The sequence below is a fragment of the Chenopodium album genome, chromosome 25, assembly GCF_948465745.1.
Source record: "Chenopodium album chromosome 25, dcCheAlbu1.1, whole genome shotgun sequence".
In the NCBI taxonomy this organism is placed as follows: Eukaryota; Viridiplantae; Streptophyta; class Magnoliopsida; order Caryophyllales; family Amaranthaceae; genus Chenopodium; species Chenopodium album.
Genome location: NC_137858.1, coordinates 15427025 through 15445349, shown reverse-complemented (window position 1 = coordinate 15445349; position 18325 = coordinate 15427025). Strand labels below are relative to the sequence as shown.

The 18325-nt window shown below is 35.3% G+C and overlaps 1 protein-coding gene across 1 annotated transcript; it reads right to left on the bottom strand.

Moving 5' to 3' along the window:
- Positions 1-2605: 2605 nt before the first annotated feature.
- On the bottom strand, positions 2606-16310 carry LOC145614269 (uncharacterized). Its single transcript, XM_081669296.1, has 12 exons — positions 15938-16310; positions 15513-15645; positions 14639-14771; positions 13402-13602; positions 13165-13287; positions 12307-12344; positions 12113-12224; positions 6094-10494; positions 4334-4459; positions 4021-4119; positions 3792-3934; positions 2606-3190 (listed from the first exon to the last, which is right to left on the bottom strand). Exons 3-12 carry the CDS (start codon positions 14714-14716, stop codon positions 2914-2916), a joined length of 5598 nt encoding a protein of 1865 aa, XP_081525422.1. The 5' UTR covers positions 14717-14771; positions 15513-15645; positions 15938-16310; the 3' UTR covers positions 2606-2913.
- Positions 16311-18325: the final 2015 nt, after the last annotated feature.

Here is an 18325-nt window from a genome sequence, read left to right as displayed (position 1 = left end):
TCATTAATAATAACATATACAATCTATAAATGAAATCTAAATTATACATAAAATTGAATCAAATAAGGGTTTTCTTTTCCCTGAGTAAAGAGTTTGTAACATAAATCTCATAATTAACAAAAGCTAAATTAGCAGCATAATCACTTATAAAGAAAAAAATAAAGGACTAATTTCTACATTTCAAAATATTTTTTGCACTTTTTAAAGGTCAAAATCTATTGAGATACAACTCATACAAATGTAAATTAGAACAAAGAACCAATTTGCAATTGAGCCTGTACAAGATGTGAGTCTAATTAAGGGCTTGTTCTCTTACGTTGAAATTCAGTTCAGTCTAGCTTCTTATTTCCTTCTCTTATAAAATATTCATTTCAGTTTAGTTTAGTTCTGTTCGGTTCAATTCAGCTCAGCTCAGTTCAGTTCAGCTGAGTTCAGTTCAGTCAATGAAAACAGGCCCTAAGTAGATAGAATTCAAAAATAGCTAGATAGGTCCTAATTGTTGCAAAAATTGAGGCTTAGTTTATTATTAGTCGTAGTCAAAAGGATGAACAAAAATTGCAATACTTGTATCTATTTATGAAAAAGCCCAAAAAACATCAAGTTTCATTAATTAAAGGTATATGACATCAATAATTGACAATTAAGAAAACAAATTTAACAAATTCAAACAAGAATTAATCAATGAAAGCTAACAATTCAAATACATAGATATAACAATTCGACATATTCTCAGTTCGTTGTCTCTTACAACTTTATAAAATGGATTTGTTGTTGGCTTCATAATTTTGGGAGGAATTTTTTATAATAACTTCGTAATCTGAATCTGAGCAAATAATATTCCATAATAATCTAAACCCTTTTAAAAATTCTGACAATATAAATTATTTATGATTACACCCTTCACTCCGATATTATTATGTGAAAATTTCGATGGAATAAAAAAACTTTTCAGTTCTCGCAAACCAAGGACAGAACCAAGAAATCCATGTGGGCGGAACCAAGGGGCCAGGGGATTAGGGTGAGCCTTAGCCTGCCCTTGATTTTGGTTATCTACTTATCTATTACTTCGTAAATGTTGACATAAGATTATGTTGATTGTATTATACTCCGTACTTGTGTTGGTTTTGGATAAAAATTGAGTTCTTTAGGTACTAAGTTCAATTTTTTTTTTCCTAATATTTTTTTTGTATCATTATTTTTTGACATTTTATGCGTGAGATAACATAGTTTGGCCCCCTAATAAAAAATTTCTAGTTCCGCCATGTACATGTACATTGTTAGCAAAAGAGTACATACGACAAAGTTGAAGCTTTTTTTTTAAAAAAAAATTGTTCTTACTACGTAATTTATTCCATACAGTATTAAAATAACAATTACTTTTGTATACACCCGGTTTTCAGTAATTTATAGTACATCGGGTTCACTTTTGTCAAATTTAGTGTCACTTTTGTCAAATTTAGTGTCACTTTTGTCAAATTTATCAGTGAAGCATAAATAACTCTTATATATGTCAGAGTAAGTTCTATGCGTTTTAGTGTAACTTTTTGCGCATTTTATTGTCACTTTATACGGACGTTCAGTAATTTACTGAACATCCGTTTTATTTAAAAGTTTGTGTTAACCTTGTTTCAAAAAAAAAAAAATAAGTTTGTGTTAACCTAATTTATGCTTCTCTTCTTGTGTAGGTTAAATTAATTGCTCGATCATAAACAATTGAAGTACGTACTCATGCCTAGCCATAACTGGTTTAATATTGGTATGCTACTCTCAAACATTTGGATTAAGCATTTGTTAGTTAAATTTAGACTTTTAACTCTAATCATCTATGCAAATCCGAGTTTCGATTCATGTATTGATAAAGATATCCATAATATTGGTCTTAAATCAATACTTAATCACCAAGATAAAGAATTAAAGGACTCTATTTCGAATTCTAAGATACTCGCCAACAAGATAAATATAAGTTCATCATTATGGACACGACTACAATCACCACCACCACCACCACCACCACCACCACCACCACTTGTAGACTCATTACCATTTTGTCTATCATCATCGTCGACATCAATAGATACTTCACCATCGTCGTTGGCCTTAGTAGATCACGATATAATTGGCACCGAGAGTGGCTTTCATTCTATGTCAATAGATGATATGATAAATTGCAAAAGGGTAACTCATAAGACAAGTAAAAGTGTTACTAAACGATGCAAGCCTCCAGTACCATCGTTGCCTCCTCTTACATACATGCAAGATGGAATGGCAACTCGATTTCATCGGAACTGTATCAATGGTAGATTAATCATAGAGGGTGAGAGCATTGATATTCATCCATCTAGTTGTTTCAAGACTTATAGACAGAATGGTCGATTGGTAAAATGCTTGATCTTACCTTCTAAAGCTTGAGTTTCAGACTCAATTGCAACAGTTATGACTAAATTTAATACTATTTTGGTTAATAAACATATGTACTTTGAAGTTTGAACAAATGTAGTTTTGTTATAATGATGTTTTGGGTTTTTAATCTTATAGCTAAATAATATGCATTGTGAGCTATATAAATGGCGAAAATTTTGCTAAAATTCGAGTTAAATTACAACTCTTCCAAACAAAATTTATACTATAACACTGATATGCTGTAATTTACTTGCTATACATACATATTGATACATAAATACCGGTGAAAAGTTCCGGATATTACCTATGCAACAGCCCAAAGAACAATTGAGCATCAAAATCTAACCTATAACAAGAAATTATACAATGCTCGTTATTTACACAAGCACGAGTGTACTTACCCTATGGATAAATTCATTCGTCATCTATTTTCAAACCTTAAAATATGCAACTGCTCGATGTTCAAATAATCAAAATTGATAAACAAACTAGCAGTAAGAAAACTCCGAAGGATCATGAAGATGGATCCTCATAGGTGGATGATTGAAGCCGATTTAAGAGTCTTTTAGGTGAACGCACGTTTTTTAGTGTCATTGTAAGCTTTTGTCGCTCTCCTTCAACCTCGGCAAAATCCAAGCTTAGTTGAGAGTATCGCTCATGCATATCTTTGAGTTCTGCCTCCATGGCACTGTATCTATCCTTCATCTCCAGCAAGTCTTTAATCAACTCATTTATGTCTCTGAAGCTATTGAATACTGCAGCTTCATCACTGTGTAGTTTCAAAAACGAACTAGGCCAAAAAAGAAAGAGTATGGTAAACTTCAGTTACATTTTATAACCACAACAAAATAGAAAGGGGAAAAAAAATCTATCACCAAACATATGTACATGCAACAGGACGTTTTCTAAGTACTGAAAGAATTAAAATAACAAAAGGAATGCCCGCTGCCACATGCAAATTCTTAAATAGTCAGAAAGTGTGGCGCATTCTTGCCTACTGGGGGCAAGAACAGCTAAAACAGCATAAGCTAACACAAAATCCAGAACTTGGAGGGACACGTGCTGACGTGCACAGCCGAGATATAGTAAAGTGGCGAGTAAGACTTTCTCATGGATAAAGAAGTTTTAATTAATTAACACGAGCTCAACACAAAGGTCAAATCCTCACTGCCTCAAGTGTTAACTGGAGGCACTTGGTGGGCACAGCCAATATTTCGTTAAGTGGCTTGTGGCTAGTAGGAATTTCTCATGGATGTAATGTTGAAAGAACTGAATTTTATTTAACATAAGATCAAAATTAAGATTGAATCCTAACTCAATTGTAATGAAAGCTGAAAACTAAGAGTGAATCTTGAATTACGAGTCTCAATTGTGAGCTTAAGTATATTCACCTCTGAAATTGAATGGTTGACTTTTTCTTGGCCTGCAAGGCTTCAGCGAGCTCCAGCTCCAAAGCAAGTACTCGCTCCACTGAGTTCCCACTTCTTGAAGAATCATTATACAGGGAAGACATATCACCAAGTTCCTTAGTTACCTGTGGTGAAACATTGCAGTGTAGACGATCTAAGAACCAGATCAAGCTGATCAATTGCAGATTAGACTCAACTCTCATGGTCTTACCTTCTCCAGATGCATTTGCTCACTGCGTAATCCTTCATGATATTGTACACCCGAGTTTTCATCCTCTAGAAGTGTATTTTCGCTTCTCATCCTTTCTAACTGCAAGCAAATAACATATAAGTCAGTAAAGTGTTGACAGAGCTTCCAAAGGATGAAGTGAGAATACATGATTTCATGGTACTGCGAAAATAAAAATGCTATATGCTTTCTGGTTTGAATAGGATATGAAATGCAACTCCCACTAAGAGAAAAGATTAAGATCATTATCTGCAAATCTCTTGCTTTTATGTTTTTTATAGCAAAGTGGGTATACCTCCTTCTGTAGGCGGTCCATGCTTGACATTAGATTTTGTGCTTTCAGCTGATCATCGTGAAGAATATCATTTTGATCCTTTGCTGCCCCTGAAAGACCTTCCGAGGCTTTGGTTACCAAGGCATCCTGCATATATGGTCAAATTGGTTAACCTCAATATCAGAAAACGACATGTAATTAATTGTGTATTCCATAAAGAACATTGAGCATTAAACTCAAATACAATGTAGAATTGTAGACATAGGTCAGCATATCTCATGAAAAACAAAAGCTCTGACAAATTGATATACATCCCGAGATAGAAAAGAAAATATTATTCTTCCCTCCATACCACCTTGACCTATCGAGTTGATACAAATCATGCATATTAGGAAAAGTTAAAAAGGACAAATAACTAATGGTTCAGGGAACTGTGCATCAGCTGAATAGAGTGAAAATGAAGAATTAACAGTACATTTGAAACAGATCAAACTAAAAAATAGGCTAGACAAAGTGGAACAGTATGGAGAAAGGTTAAAGAGATGGTGAGGAGGTCATGTGAACTTAATAGTTGCAAGCACCATTTGGATACACTATCAGGATGGAAGAAAAGTAAGCAAAATTGTGACTCATCAACCTATTACTTATACTCCCTCCGTTACTTTTTACTCGCAACTTTGGAGGGAGGAACGGACTCCTAGGCAAAAGATTGGTAAGTGTAATTAACAAAAAATAAGGGCATGTGTTTAGTATTAATCCAACCCAAAAAAAAAATAAAAAAAAAAAATACAACCACCTATCACCAGCAGCACCACCACCACCACCTACCAGCACCACCATACGACCACCACCTAGCACCATACGACTTCGACCACCACCACCATCTATGTCGCCCACATCCCACAACCGATTTCGAAGCACCACCACCACCACCATTTATGTCGCCCACAACCCACACCCCCGATTTTGAACCACCACCACCATGTATGTCGCCCACAACCCACAACCCACACCCCCGATTTTGAAGCACCACCACCACCAACGCGCGATTTCGACCTACCACCACCTTTCGCCCACAACCTACCACCAGCAGCAGCGCGAACGCGCGATACACCGAACCCACCCCATCACAGTAGCACGAACACCGTAAAACCCACCATCACCCACAACCTCACAACCCACAACCCACAAATCCAAAACTAGAAATCGCAATCGCAATCGACCCACAACTTAAAACTCGAACTCCGCACCCCTAAACCCACGAACCCATAATCTACGAATCAACGAACCCACAATCTACTACTGCCTTCTCCATCTTGAATTAAAGATGTAATTGGTCAAATTTAACCATAAAAACTCTAGATCTAGAGTTTTCATGGTTAAATTTGACCATAATACCTTCAAATTTGAGCTACAAAGGCAATGGCGAAACAAAAAAATGGAAGAGAGAGAAAAACGAAAGTGGTAATGGTGGTAATGGCGGTGGTGGCAGTGGTGGTGGATCCCAATGAAGGTGATGGTGAATTTGGAAGGTGAATGATTTAGGTTGTAATGGTTAAGTTAATTAATGTTGGGGTTGAAGTTTAAAATAAAATCAATAGTTTTATTAGGGTGTTTAAACAAAAAAGTAAGGGTAATTTTGTAAAACCACACAAAAAAACTTACCATAAAAGGAAAGAAATAAAAATGTTGCAAGTAATGTGTAACGGCTAAAAATGGTAAAAGTTGCGAGTAAAAAGTAACGGAGGGAGTATAATTTGAGCGAACATAACGATAATTACCTGTACTGCTGGCGGATTCATATATTCCCTGTCTCCCCTTTCAATTTTCTGTGGCGTATTGTGAGATAAGTAGTTAGACTGATCATCAAAGGAATTGTCCACTATTTTCTCAAAATTTGAACCCTTTTGCAGTGCATTACATCCATCCTCATTGTTTTTAGGACTTGTCATGTATGCTTTGAGATTCTCTATCTGTTCTCTCAACAATTCAATTTCATCAGCAAGTCTAGTTTTTTCATCATTGGATTCCTGTAAAGATGACATAAGCTGCTTTTTTTCTTCCATGCAGCAGTCTAGACTCATGACTGAGCAATCTAACTCTGCCTTTAGCTGTTCATATTCCATAAACCTTTCACGATTATCCGAGAGCACTGATTGCAGCTCATCCTCTAACTCGGTAATTTTTAATAGTAGCTCTTCATTTCTTTTTAACTGAGACGCTTCACATTTCTTCCTATTCTCGAGCTCGTCAAGAGCATCCTGTAATTTCCAGAGCATCTCTTCACCATGCTTCTTTGAAATAGACAGTTGATGTCGAACTTCTTGTATCTTAGTTTCATACTGCTCCTTAATGAATGCTATTCTCAAGGATTCTTGCATAGAAGCAGAAGACCCTTCAGCTTCTTTCTTTTCGCGTGCTTGAAGATGCCCAGCTTCAGCTTTGTCTTTAAGCTCCTTAAGATGAATAGACAAGTTCTTGAACTCCTCTGTTTTCAAAATTTGCTCAGAAAGCTTACGGGTAAGATCAGAGCACTGTTTTTGCAGTACAGTCAGCTCTTCTCTACATTCTTCGTGAAATTTGCAATGATCACTCATCTCCTCCACTAATGCTTTCATCACCAGAAACCTGATCTCAAGCTCTTCCTTTGAAATTATCAAATTGTCATTCTCTATTTGAGAACTTCCAAGCAAGGATTTAAGCTCTTCAACGTCAAACTTGTGCTCTAATTTAGCATCTTCATACCTTGTCTCTAAATGATCACTCTTCTTCTTGTACTCTTCAAGTTCAGCCAATGTAATAGTGTTAGAATGCTCAAGATCTTTGTTCAATGAAACATAAGATTCTGACTCGGATCTAAAAATTTCAAGGGCTGACAGCAATCTAGTATTTTCTTCAGCAAATGTTTCTTTGCTAGCAAGGCAATTGTTAAGCTTGGAAGTGAGATCATGATTTTGCTTGTTAGCCTCTAAAAGAAGCTTATTTGAGTACTCCAGCTGCTGTAAGAGCGCTTCAACATGGACTTTATACTGTTCCTTAACAACGGTACATGTAATATCAGCAGCAACTACAAGTGCATGCACATCCAGTAATTGAATTTCTAAATCAGCAGAGGATCCTGCTGCTGCCTTCTTTAGGTGCTCTTCCATACTGGAGAATTGATGGTAGAGACTTGATTTTTCTGACTCCATGTCTGATAGATGTCGCTGCAGTTGGCTAACTTCAGATTTCGTCTGATCAAGGTGGGACAACATATCATCTCTCTCCTTCAGCTGAGCATTCAAGTTCAAAACATCTGCCTCAAGTTGATTTCTCAAGCCCTTTTGAAGAGAGACCCCATCCTGCAATATTTCCACAGTTCCTTTCAAATTATTATGCTCCAACGTAAGAATGCCTAGTTCATCAGTCTTAGTACGTAGCAATTCAGTTAGGTGCATATTTTCTTGTGACAATCTATCTATGACCAATTTATCCCCCTCTAGCTCATCAGTAACACTTCCTAAATCCCTGATCTCTGCAGCAAGATCCCTATTTTTGGAAGTAAGTTCTTGCACAGCATCATCCAGTTTGGCAAAATCAGACAGAAGATCATGAGCCATCAGTGAATACTTTTCCTCTGCCTCTGAGCTAAGCTTGAGTTTGTCACCAACAACCTCAAGATCTGTTTGAAGCTTTTCCATAAGAGTGCTTGATGCATTTAATTTATTAACCATGTCTGCAACATCACACTCAAACTTCTTTTTCACAATCTCAACCTCAGACTTTGCACTGGCCAAGGAGAATTTAGCAGTATCACACTCATTTAGCAAATCTTCCTTCTCTTTTGTGAGTAAGAGGATTTTGTCAAGGAGCTTCCGCTGGCCTTCTTCCAACTGAGATATTATACTCACGAATTCTTCAAACTCTGAACTCTTATCCTCTATGTCACGGCAGGATACCAAACCATCAACCCGTTCATTGCCAGAAGCCAACAAATTCTCCAGTCTTTGACGAAGATAGTCGACTATACTCTGCAAATGCTCATTTGTGCTAACTTTACTCTTCATGCTCATCAGTTCTTCTTGCAACAACAATATTTCATTTGAAAGATTTCCCTTCTCTGCAGTAGCTTGCTCTAGTGAATATGCTAGATTTTCCTTCTCAACATTACATTCTTCATAATTGCTTTTATAACTTTGGTAGTCAGTCAACAAAATCCCTAATTCACCAATTTTCTCATCAAGAACAAGCTTTTCGTTGGAAATGCTTTTTAGATCTGCTTCCAATCTATCATTCTCCAAAGCAAGGTCATTGCACCTTGAAATATAAAGATTTTTTTCCTCACTCAAATTACATACCTCACCTGTCAAATTCTGCAATTGAACTTTAAGTGATTCATTGGCCCTGGATGAAAGTTCCAACTGCTTTGCAAATCCATACATCTCTGTCTCTGCAAGTTTCCTCCCCAAATCTGCTTCTACTAAAGCTTCATGTAGCGTAACTGAGAACACGTCAAGACATACATTTGCAAGATGCATTTCAAAAAGTTCTTCCTGTATCTTCCCATACAGCTCTTCCTGCGATGCTAGGGACCTCTTCAACTCCTCCAAGAGCCTATCACTTCCCAGAAGTTGATTGTTGACAATTTTACTATGGCTCTGGGAGATCATACAATTTTCAGTGTCAAAGCCTCTTACAAGATCACTTGGCACAGCATCTTGACACTCCAGGAGCAATGGTTGTGGAGATTCTGAAAAAGCTTTACGTATGAGGCTTTCATTTGTCTCATACATAGAGTGTACCTGCAGAGAAAGAACTTCAAGGTCCTTTTGTAACTTATTCACAGCAATAGAATAATTCAATCTTGCCCTTCTTAGTGCCGCTTCTGATGAATGAGCTCTTTTCTCCAGCTCTTTATTAAGGAGATCCAAGTTACATCTCTCCTCAGCAAGTTGTAACAGCTCATTGTTCATCTGTTGATGCATTGCCTCCATCTGAGCCTTAGTGGATGAAACAGTGTATATGCATGAAGAATGTTCATTTCTTAGATTCTGCAATTCACCAAGAATCTGCTTCTGGTTTTCCTCCAGCTCTTGAATAAGTGCTTCATAATAACATTCCATCTGATCCATCTTTCTCAGAAGGCACTCTCGTTCAGCTTTAGACTCATCTAACTCCCTCAGAAGTTTAAAAATTTCTCCTTGCATTGCATTTGTAGCATCTACTGAACCAGCTCCAGTAGGCAGCAGCCCTGGCAAAAGTACACCTTCAGGATGGCACAACTCAACACCAAGACCAGTATCTGACATAACATGATCAGTTTTAGGTGAACTCATTACGCCAATGGTTGTCATTGCTTTTCCATCTGAAAATCCATCAGGCTGATTACTAGAACCCTCAGCTCCTCGTTTGAGATCTTGCACAATACTGAGCAATGCCTCTAGATCTGTGTGTTGCAAAGTTGAATCATTCCCATTGAATCCAAGATGCGCCTTCTCCTGAACTTCTCTTATCTTATCCTCCACAGCTGAAATGCCCTTCATCCATCTCAAATTCGTGTCTTGCATTAAATTATATGGATCTGCATCTACTGCTGTCTTTCTAGGAATTGGAGGATTCATTTTCAAATTCTTTAGCCATTGAAGATCATCTTTAAACCTAGAACACTCTGATTTGAGCAAAGAGACCTCTTTCACCAGTTCCTGATCTGCAGAAATTTCAATGGCTAATTTTTTTGTCAAGCTTTGTGCTTCAACACCTATATCATCAGCATAACTTTGCAGAGAGCTTATCTCCCGTCTTAGATCATTAATAGTCATATTGGCTGCTTCCAAGGCTCCCCTAAGTCTATTGTTTTCTTCATATGCAATTGCAATTTCACCATCGGTTAAGTTTTCAGCACCCCATTGGTGGACCCAATCGCTGGTACCATGCACCAAAAAGCGATGATCAGATGCCCCTTTCTCCTTTTCAGAGCTCTGAGGGGAAGGATTCCCCTCACGATCATCAGAGTATGTTCTCTTGACACTCTCAATTTCACGACTGCTAGAGACTTCATTCTTTTCTGCACACAAACTTCCTGAAGTGTTGGATGATCCATCAAAGCCAGCAGCTGAATCTGCATACTCTTCACTGACGCCTGATTCTTCTTCAAGTGATGGTAGCTCCTTAGATTCTAACTTGAATTTAACTCTTGGGCTCACCTAAAAATAATGATATAATTAGAAGTTTTAAGATATTACACAATCTTACAGAAAGATAGCAGCTTTTACCTAGGCTTTGCTCCTTATAAATGTCTTCATCACAGAAGAATTAATTCTAAACATAACAATTATGAACCACAATATAAAAGAATATTAGATATTCTGACACACACACACACACACACACACACACACACACACACACACACACACACACACACACACACACACACACACACACACAAAAAAAAAACATAAAAACAAAAAAACAAACAAACAAACAAACTTAGTACACATATTTTACAGTGGAGCAGGATTTCGTCACAGTGTGACCCGTGAGAGTTTTCCAGTTAATGGCACAGACTTCATTTAACCTACTGTTTCATTAGAGACATCTGCTATACATGGATTACGTTCTCTATTGTGATCTTCACTGAAAGAAACTAAAAGAACAACCAAGCATAGCCAGAGAGAACATCTGACATATTGTATGGCTAAGAACTTTTGGAAATGGAGGTAGTGTGTTTTTGTTGGGCAAGTTTTATTTATTTACTCACTACATGTTAAAATTTAATATTATTTTACTAATGTAAAGTTTAGCCAATTTCGTTCTTTTAATCTAACTAATGATGCCCTGCCCAGAATATTCAACAACAATCTTGCAAACTAGTTGTTGCGCACTTGAAACAACCCAGTCCAAGGAGTACAAGAAGGTTTGGACTCAGGGTTCAGAGCTTTTGAAATTTACCCAAGACCCATTGCTACCCAGCTACCCTACTCTTTAACAGTGCAAATTCTAATATGACCCAATCTGATCTTCATGAGATGAACCTTTTTACCTATTCTATTATTTAATTATACATTTGTGCATTTGCCAGACAATTGTGACATAAGAAGGATAAATGCACTTATACCTTGACACCACATCATTTTATGCCAATAGTTCTTCTTCTTAGATTGGAACTCCACTTAGGATTCAAAGTATCAAATTAATAATAAGAGTAGCTCTTATTCATTCATATGACCAACCTCAATTATTAATAATGGTAACCTTATTTTATCAATAATAAAAGTAACCCCAATTTATTATAACTTTGTAAAACTATGAAATTAAAATAAAACAACCCTATCTGATCATTCGAATAACTCTTCTTTTTTGGTTTTCACTATCAACAAAATTTGTGTCAAAAAAAAGAGAAAAAAAGAGGGTGAAAAAAAAAAAAAAAAAAAAAAAAAAAAAAAAAAAAAAACACTATCAACAAAATGACTCCACTTGTTTATAAGAGTAACCCTATTTCCCCATTGCGGTAAATCTCATCCATCAAAGTAACCCCATTTGATCATCGTCATAACCCCATTATTTAATAATTGCTTATATGTGAAGATGCCACGTGTTCAATTAATGGTGTGGCTGGCCACATATAACAATTTGTGATAATCAATATATTAATAATTTTAATGATTAAAAAAAACAATACAAAAAAAAAACTCAATATAGCATCTGAGATTTAATATTTTCATGGTGACGTGCAATCTAAAAAAGGTTTTAAAACACAAACAAACAAGCATACAAAATACAGATACAGCTTTAAAAACACTCCATAGAAAAGTGTCATACTTTGTCAGTACGAGAAATGACTCCATCGCCTAATGCTGACAGTTTTCCATTATCATGATCAGTGTTTGACGGCAAACCTCTGTCACTGACTTCCCTCTGCTGTTCAAATTCCCTGAACATTTGAATGACAATATAAGACCTACTAAATAAAACAGTGGAATTACTAACTTGTACTAGGAGTCTGTACACTGTACCTGAAACCTGTTTTTGAAGTCAAAAGCTGCACTGTAACCTGGCATTGAATGAGAGTCAGCAATATATCTTATGTTCGAGATCAAATGATTTTTTATAAGTGAAAACCATGTTTCTATAGATGCATCAAGATTTGTGGCATCTAAAGGTCTAAACTATAACTAGTGCTGAGGCACTCACATACTGTGGTATCTAAGATGCAGATATATTTGTCCTTGTAAAGTCTAAAGATGATTGCCAACAGAACCCTACATCATTAGATTGAAGGGAAATAAAAATCCCCATAAATGTTTTGACTGTTTGTATCATGGCTTCCCTTCCTCCACTAGTCCACCCCACCCACGAAATAAAAGGAAAATTCAACACATTAGATTTTTTACTGTCTTTAGATAACTGTCACATTGGTATCCTCCCTACCAGCACCAAAATCTTGTACATCATATTAGCTTACTTAAACTTTCATAAAAGAAAGTATGGAGCACTTTAGAACTGCCAAACTGTGCCTGGACAGAAGTCTAAGCACCCAGATCTCATATTTTAAGATAAGTTACCCCAAAGACAACGGGAAAGGATGATAATGTCAATCTTCCCCTGACCACAATACCCCCCCCCCCCCCCACCCACCCCAAATTAAAATTAAATTAAACAACAACAGCAACAAAAACAAAAACAAATACCAAAACCCACATGTAAGAGAAACAGAAAGCTTTTCTTGTTCACAAAACAAATCACAAGCCTTTATCTTAATGCTTACTGTGCAGTATAATTTTTCAGGTCAAGCAGTATGTTCTCAATTTCTTGTCAGATATAACCTCCAACCATAATGAATGGGAAAAAAAAAATAAAAAGAATATCCTTACATGTAACATAGCTCCAGAATCAGATCCCTGGAGGGGCAGAGAAACGGCAGTGGGCTTTAACGCATCAACATACTCAGAAAGATTAATGCTAGCTTCACCAAAAAGGCTAGACCTTGATGTCCCCTGATAGCAGCAGAGAGAAGAGAGCAAGAAACACAAATAGTTCATCAAACAAAAAAAGATATACATAAACTGGTATGTTGACAATATCCAAGTACAGGAATTATAAGCAATTACCATTGCAACAAGAAGTTTGTAAATTTTTTCTTCAAATTGTTTAGTTCTAGAGTCTTGGAGAAGTCTGGTGGTTTCATAGATAGGATCTGACCATTTGCAAGAACCATTTCTAACATTTGCTTTATTAGTCTTTGCTGTTGCCTTGCCAGAATCAGCCGGAACTAATGAAATGAACAAATTATTCCATCCAGATTGTGGGATCTGTAAAAGGAAGAAATAATCACCTCAACTGGAACAGAAGTAGTTAAAGCAGATCCCTTTTCTACACCAAATGTGGTGCCACATCACAAACAGAGCAGTTTAAGCTAATAGTAATCCAAGTACTGAAAATAGAAATTTGATATTATAATGGAAAACTATGACACAAACACAAAGGGAACTAACATGAAGCCTATCTATTTTTGGGGGCAAAATGCTTCCTCTGTTGTTTATATATTTCCATTGCAGTATGGGGGCAGGCACCGACTTCTAGGAGACCCATGTGATAGGAGTTAAAAAAGAATGAAAACAGAAGCTACAGAAGGTATGTTAAACTAATTAAAACTTCCAAAATAGAGAAGTATTGCAAGTCTTGCAGCTATATAACACCATGAAGATTTCTCCAATAGTACGGTTGTCCAACTTAATGAATGATATTTTATATAATCCTCAATCATCAATTTTTAATGTTAAGTCAAAACACACTAACTTCATATTAAATTATTCTACAAAAATAAGTCGGAATACTTATTCTGCACTTTGTTCGTCCCTTGTCTTACCTTTTCTCTGCGACCTCATCAGTATAAGCAGCTACGCCAGCTAAGAAGGACTGAAGTACATTTCAGGCATATAGAAACTAATTGATTAAAATTTAAAATCCACTTTTCACGGGCTTTGGCTAGGACAAAAATATCAACATCAACATTATCCTATACCTCTAAAGAGGTTCCTACCAATGCATCTTAAGGGGGAGAGAAATTGGAATCTATCAGAAATCTGTCCATGTATTACATATAATGTTAGTTAATCAGTATAGCCAGGTTTGTTCACCACCACCACCTCCAACACCCACCCACGGGAACCACCTTCAGTAATATGCAAGCTGGCAAATGGTATGGAATAAAACGATACACTTGTGGACTAGTGTCATAAATAATTATCCAATCCTAGCATACTTAAAGAACACTAACAGCTTAAAGTAAATAAGATAAATAACTTGAACAGTGTGCATTGCGAGTAGTCATAAGAAACAACTTACATGTGTACATTGGAACTGAAGTCGGAATACAACTTTTACTTTGGTCTTTTCAAGTTTCCACTTCGAAACCCTTGACATTCTTGGCAGTCAGAGTATTATGCAGTGAAGACCATTTGATTCAACTATCGATACACTGTTTACAAAACACATAATGGCTTTTAAGACTTTACAAGTTTCCACTAAACAAAAGCCGAACCTCTATGGGTTCCTATTAGCAAGGTAATGATCATTTAAATTAGCAAAGAAATGTAAGAAAGTATTTTAATTGCCAAATCCATCTAGTTTTAAATAAATGTCTATATGTCATTGTTTCAATAGTGACACCTTTAAGCAAATTCCTAATGAGAAACCATTCATACAAGCTACTTCCGCGGTTCATTAATTATCCTCATACCTTCCTAATAACATTCATCAAAAGATCTTCGGTTCTTACGAAACATCACCCCTATACTTTTTCGGTGCCTCTTCAAGCAAAACTATTAAAGTCACAAATATACTCATCATAGTAATAAAAGAAACAAAAATTAAACAACCCAAAAGTGCAATAATTTTTTTTCTTATTAACACTAAAACCAAAAAGAAAAATGCAATTAATTCCATAACTTTTACACTAATGTGGGTCACTTGGGCCACAAAACCCGCTTAAAATGTATACTTGTATTAAAGCACACCTTTAAACTAAATCAACAATCCAAAAAAACAGAACGAGTATATTCTACTTGATTCATTTCGATTTCGTTGCGAATTCGGATAAATGCACATTAAATCAACAATTAAGAACACTAAAGACTATACCCAGAATCAGATCTTGCATTTGAATACTAAAACAAGAAAGAAAAGATGCAAAATTCAGACAAAAATCCCAGAATTTTACCTCTTAGAATTCAAAATTTGAACAATTTCAGCTCAAATTTCAAAAGGGTTTGCTTCAAACAAGCCAAAAATCAGCTCAAATCGCTCCCAATCTCAACAATGTACTTCAAATCTCCAAAAAGATCAACCAAAAACTAAAATCAATGAAATGAGTAAATGGGGTTATGATTAATGATAAATAGAGAAACCCCAAAAAGTCAAGAACTCAATAGAGAGCTAAGGACCACAGTAGAAGAAAAAATTCAACTTTATTTTTCCTAAAATTCAAAAATTTAAAATAAATTATAGTAAATGTTGAAGTATTGAAGTAACCCATAAACCCAAACAAACCCAGAACAGTGACTGTTACAAAATATTTACAAATTCCAAAACAATTTAAAAAAAAATAAAGTAAAAATAATAAGAGAGGGAAGTGTTGTCAAGCACCTAATTGCAGATCTTCAAATAATTGGGAGCTGCTGGAGTATTCTTTTGAAGTAAGCAAGGAAACAAACACCTTATGTCTGAAGCTTTAAACTAGAATAATGATAATAAGCGGATCGGATACTTAAGATCAAATACCGTCTACATCACTTCTTAACGTATATTTCGCCAATAATTAGTGGGAAATAATGTATTATCTTAGTTGGGATATTTGAAATGAGCAGGAGGTTAGTGTGATTAATGTGACAAGGAGGAAAAAGACAGCCCGCCAAAGAAGCAAAGACTTGTGAAAATTCACGGATTAATTGTGGGTGGTCAATTCATTTTGCTTTGATTAGTGTTAGAGATTTGGTATTAGTGCTTGTAATGTAATAGATTAATATTTGAGTAATGTGGGGTAGAAATGATGTCTTAGCTTTTTTTGCAGATTTTCAGACACATAAGAAGATGGGCTGTCTTGTGTTTGTTAGGAGTATATAGTGGGATTGTCTTGATATTTTGACTCCACAAAGTTTTCAATATTATTTTTAAAAAATACACCTTAATAGGTAGCTTTGAATAAATTAAAAAATATGAAAAAAAAAAAAAAAAAAAAAAAATTAACTATTAGATAGTTGTGTGTCATGCACTGACAGTTTCCCCGATGCCCTGACAAAGCAAGTCTCATATGAGGCAATTGTCTCAATTACTCCTCAATAGACTATTTTTTGTAGAAATTATGTAAAATAATTATGAATATTTAAAATTCATAAATCATACATCGTACAGGTACTTATAAACACCTATGAATATTTAAAATTTGTAAATCATACATCGTACAGGTACTTATAAACACCTGATCGTGTCTCCTCAACTCAAACCTGATGATAAGTAACCTTTCTCCTTCATTTGGTCAGGTTGCGTATCTAATTCGAGAATTGCTTGATTTCCCATGGCCTAACATTTTCCTATTTATCCCCTTGTCATAGCCCAGAATTTGCAAACCTTAGCCCAAATTTCTATTATCAAAACCGCAATCCGGAATCGAGCAAATCTTAATTTTGTGCCTTATAAATTTTATGCAAATCCTAGTTGAATATCCCTTTAAAAAAAACTTTCCAATGATATACTATAAGCCCAATTTCAATTTAAAACGAATAAGATATGAGCTAAATACTAATTCCGGTCCAAAACCGACAACTCGTTGTCATGTTGTCTATATCTAAAGATCTATAAATGATTTTGACCTAACTTCAAATGGGTTGGAAGTAGACTTCTAGAGTTAGCTTTCCAACGATATATTACATGTCTTATTCAGGTACACCGATCAAAAGTTATGGAAATTTTAGAATCGCATGAAAACTGTCTATCACGCCATGTCAGTTTTGCCATGGCACATCGCGCCCACAACAATTTTCTACCTTTTTATCTTTCTCACGTAACCTTGCCTATAAACACCAAACTCCTTTCCAAGGTTTTAGGCACCAAATTAGAGACACAAAACAACTCTATTATACTTCCTCCGTTTCTTTTTAGTTGACACGTTTCTTTAGCCACGTTTGCCAATACACAAATGAAAACGTTAATATTTTTAGTTACCGATAAGTTAAAATTATAAAAAGTTGATATTTTGAAAATATATACCGTGACGAATCTAACAAGACCCCACATGACTATTAATTTCATTACGTATAAATCACAAAACATGGTCAAAGGAAAGTGTGTGAATAGTGCTAAAAGTCAAAACGTGTCAACTAATAAAAAACGGAGGTAGTACATGTTTATTAATTCTAATCATTCCTCCTTTAAGCACGCAAATTCAAAGAAACGTTATAATACTTGAAGTACTAATCTTAAACCTAGGCATGAAAGGTTAAAAAACTAACAATTTAATTGACCAGTCTAAACTTTGTTTTAATGCAATTCTTTTCTTTTAATTAATTCATAACTTCTTGAAGTTACAAATATTTTTTTTCATGTTGTATTGATTTAAGGGAACGTGTGCAATATAACTATATAAGTAATTAATTTATTTTAATTGTTTATTTTTTTATTTTTATTTTGCTAAGCTAGTATCATGTTAGGGTTTTTATTAATTATTGTTGTCATATGTTTTAATTCGTGCAGTGCTGATAGGTTGTCGTACACCTGTCAAAAATAAATTCCTAACAAAACCAATTAACAATGTAGTAGGGTAAGTAGGGTCGAATCCACAGAGAGATGAGCATTCAATCTAACTTCTAAGGTATGGAAAACTAAACTATGTCACGAAATTGGGATTGAAAAGTAGTCTAAATTAAAATAGGAATAAAAAAAATAATAAAAAGACCTAGGGTTATGGTTCACCATGTTTATAGTTCTAAATCTATCAAAAATCAATAACAATTCAATCAATCAATTATCTAGAGCAAT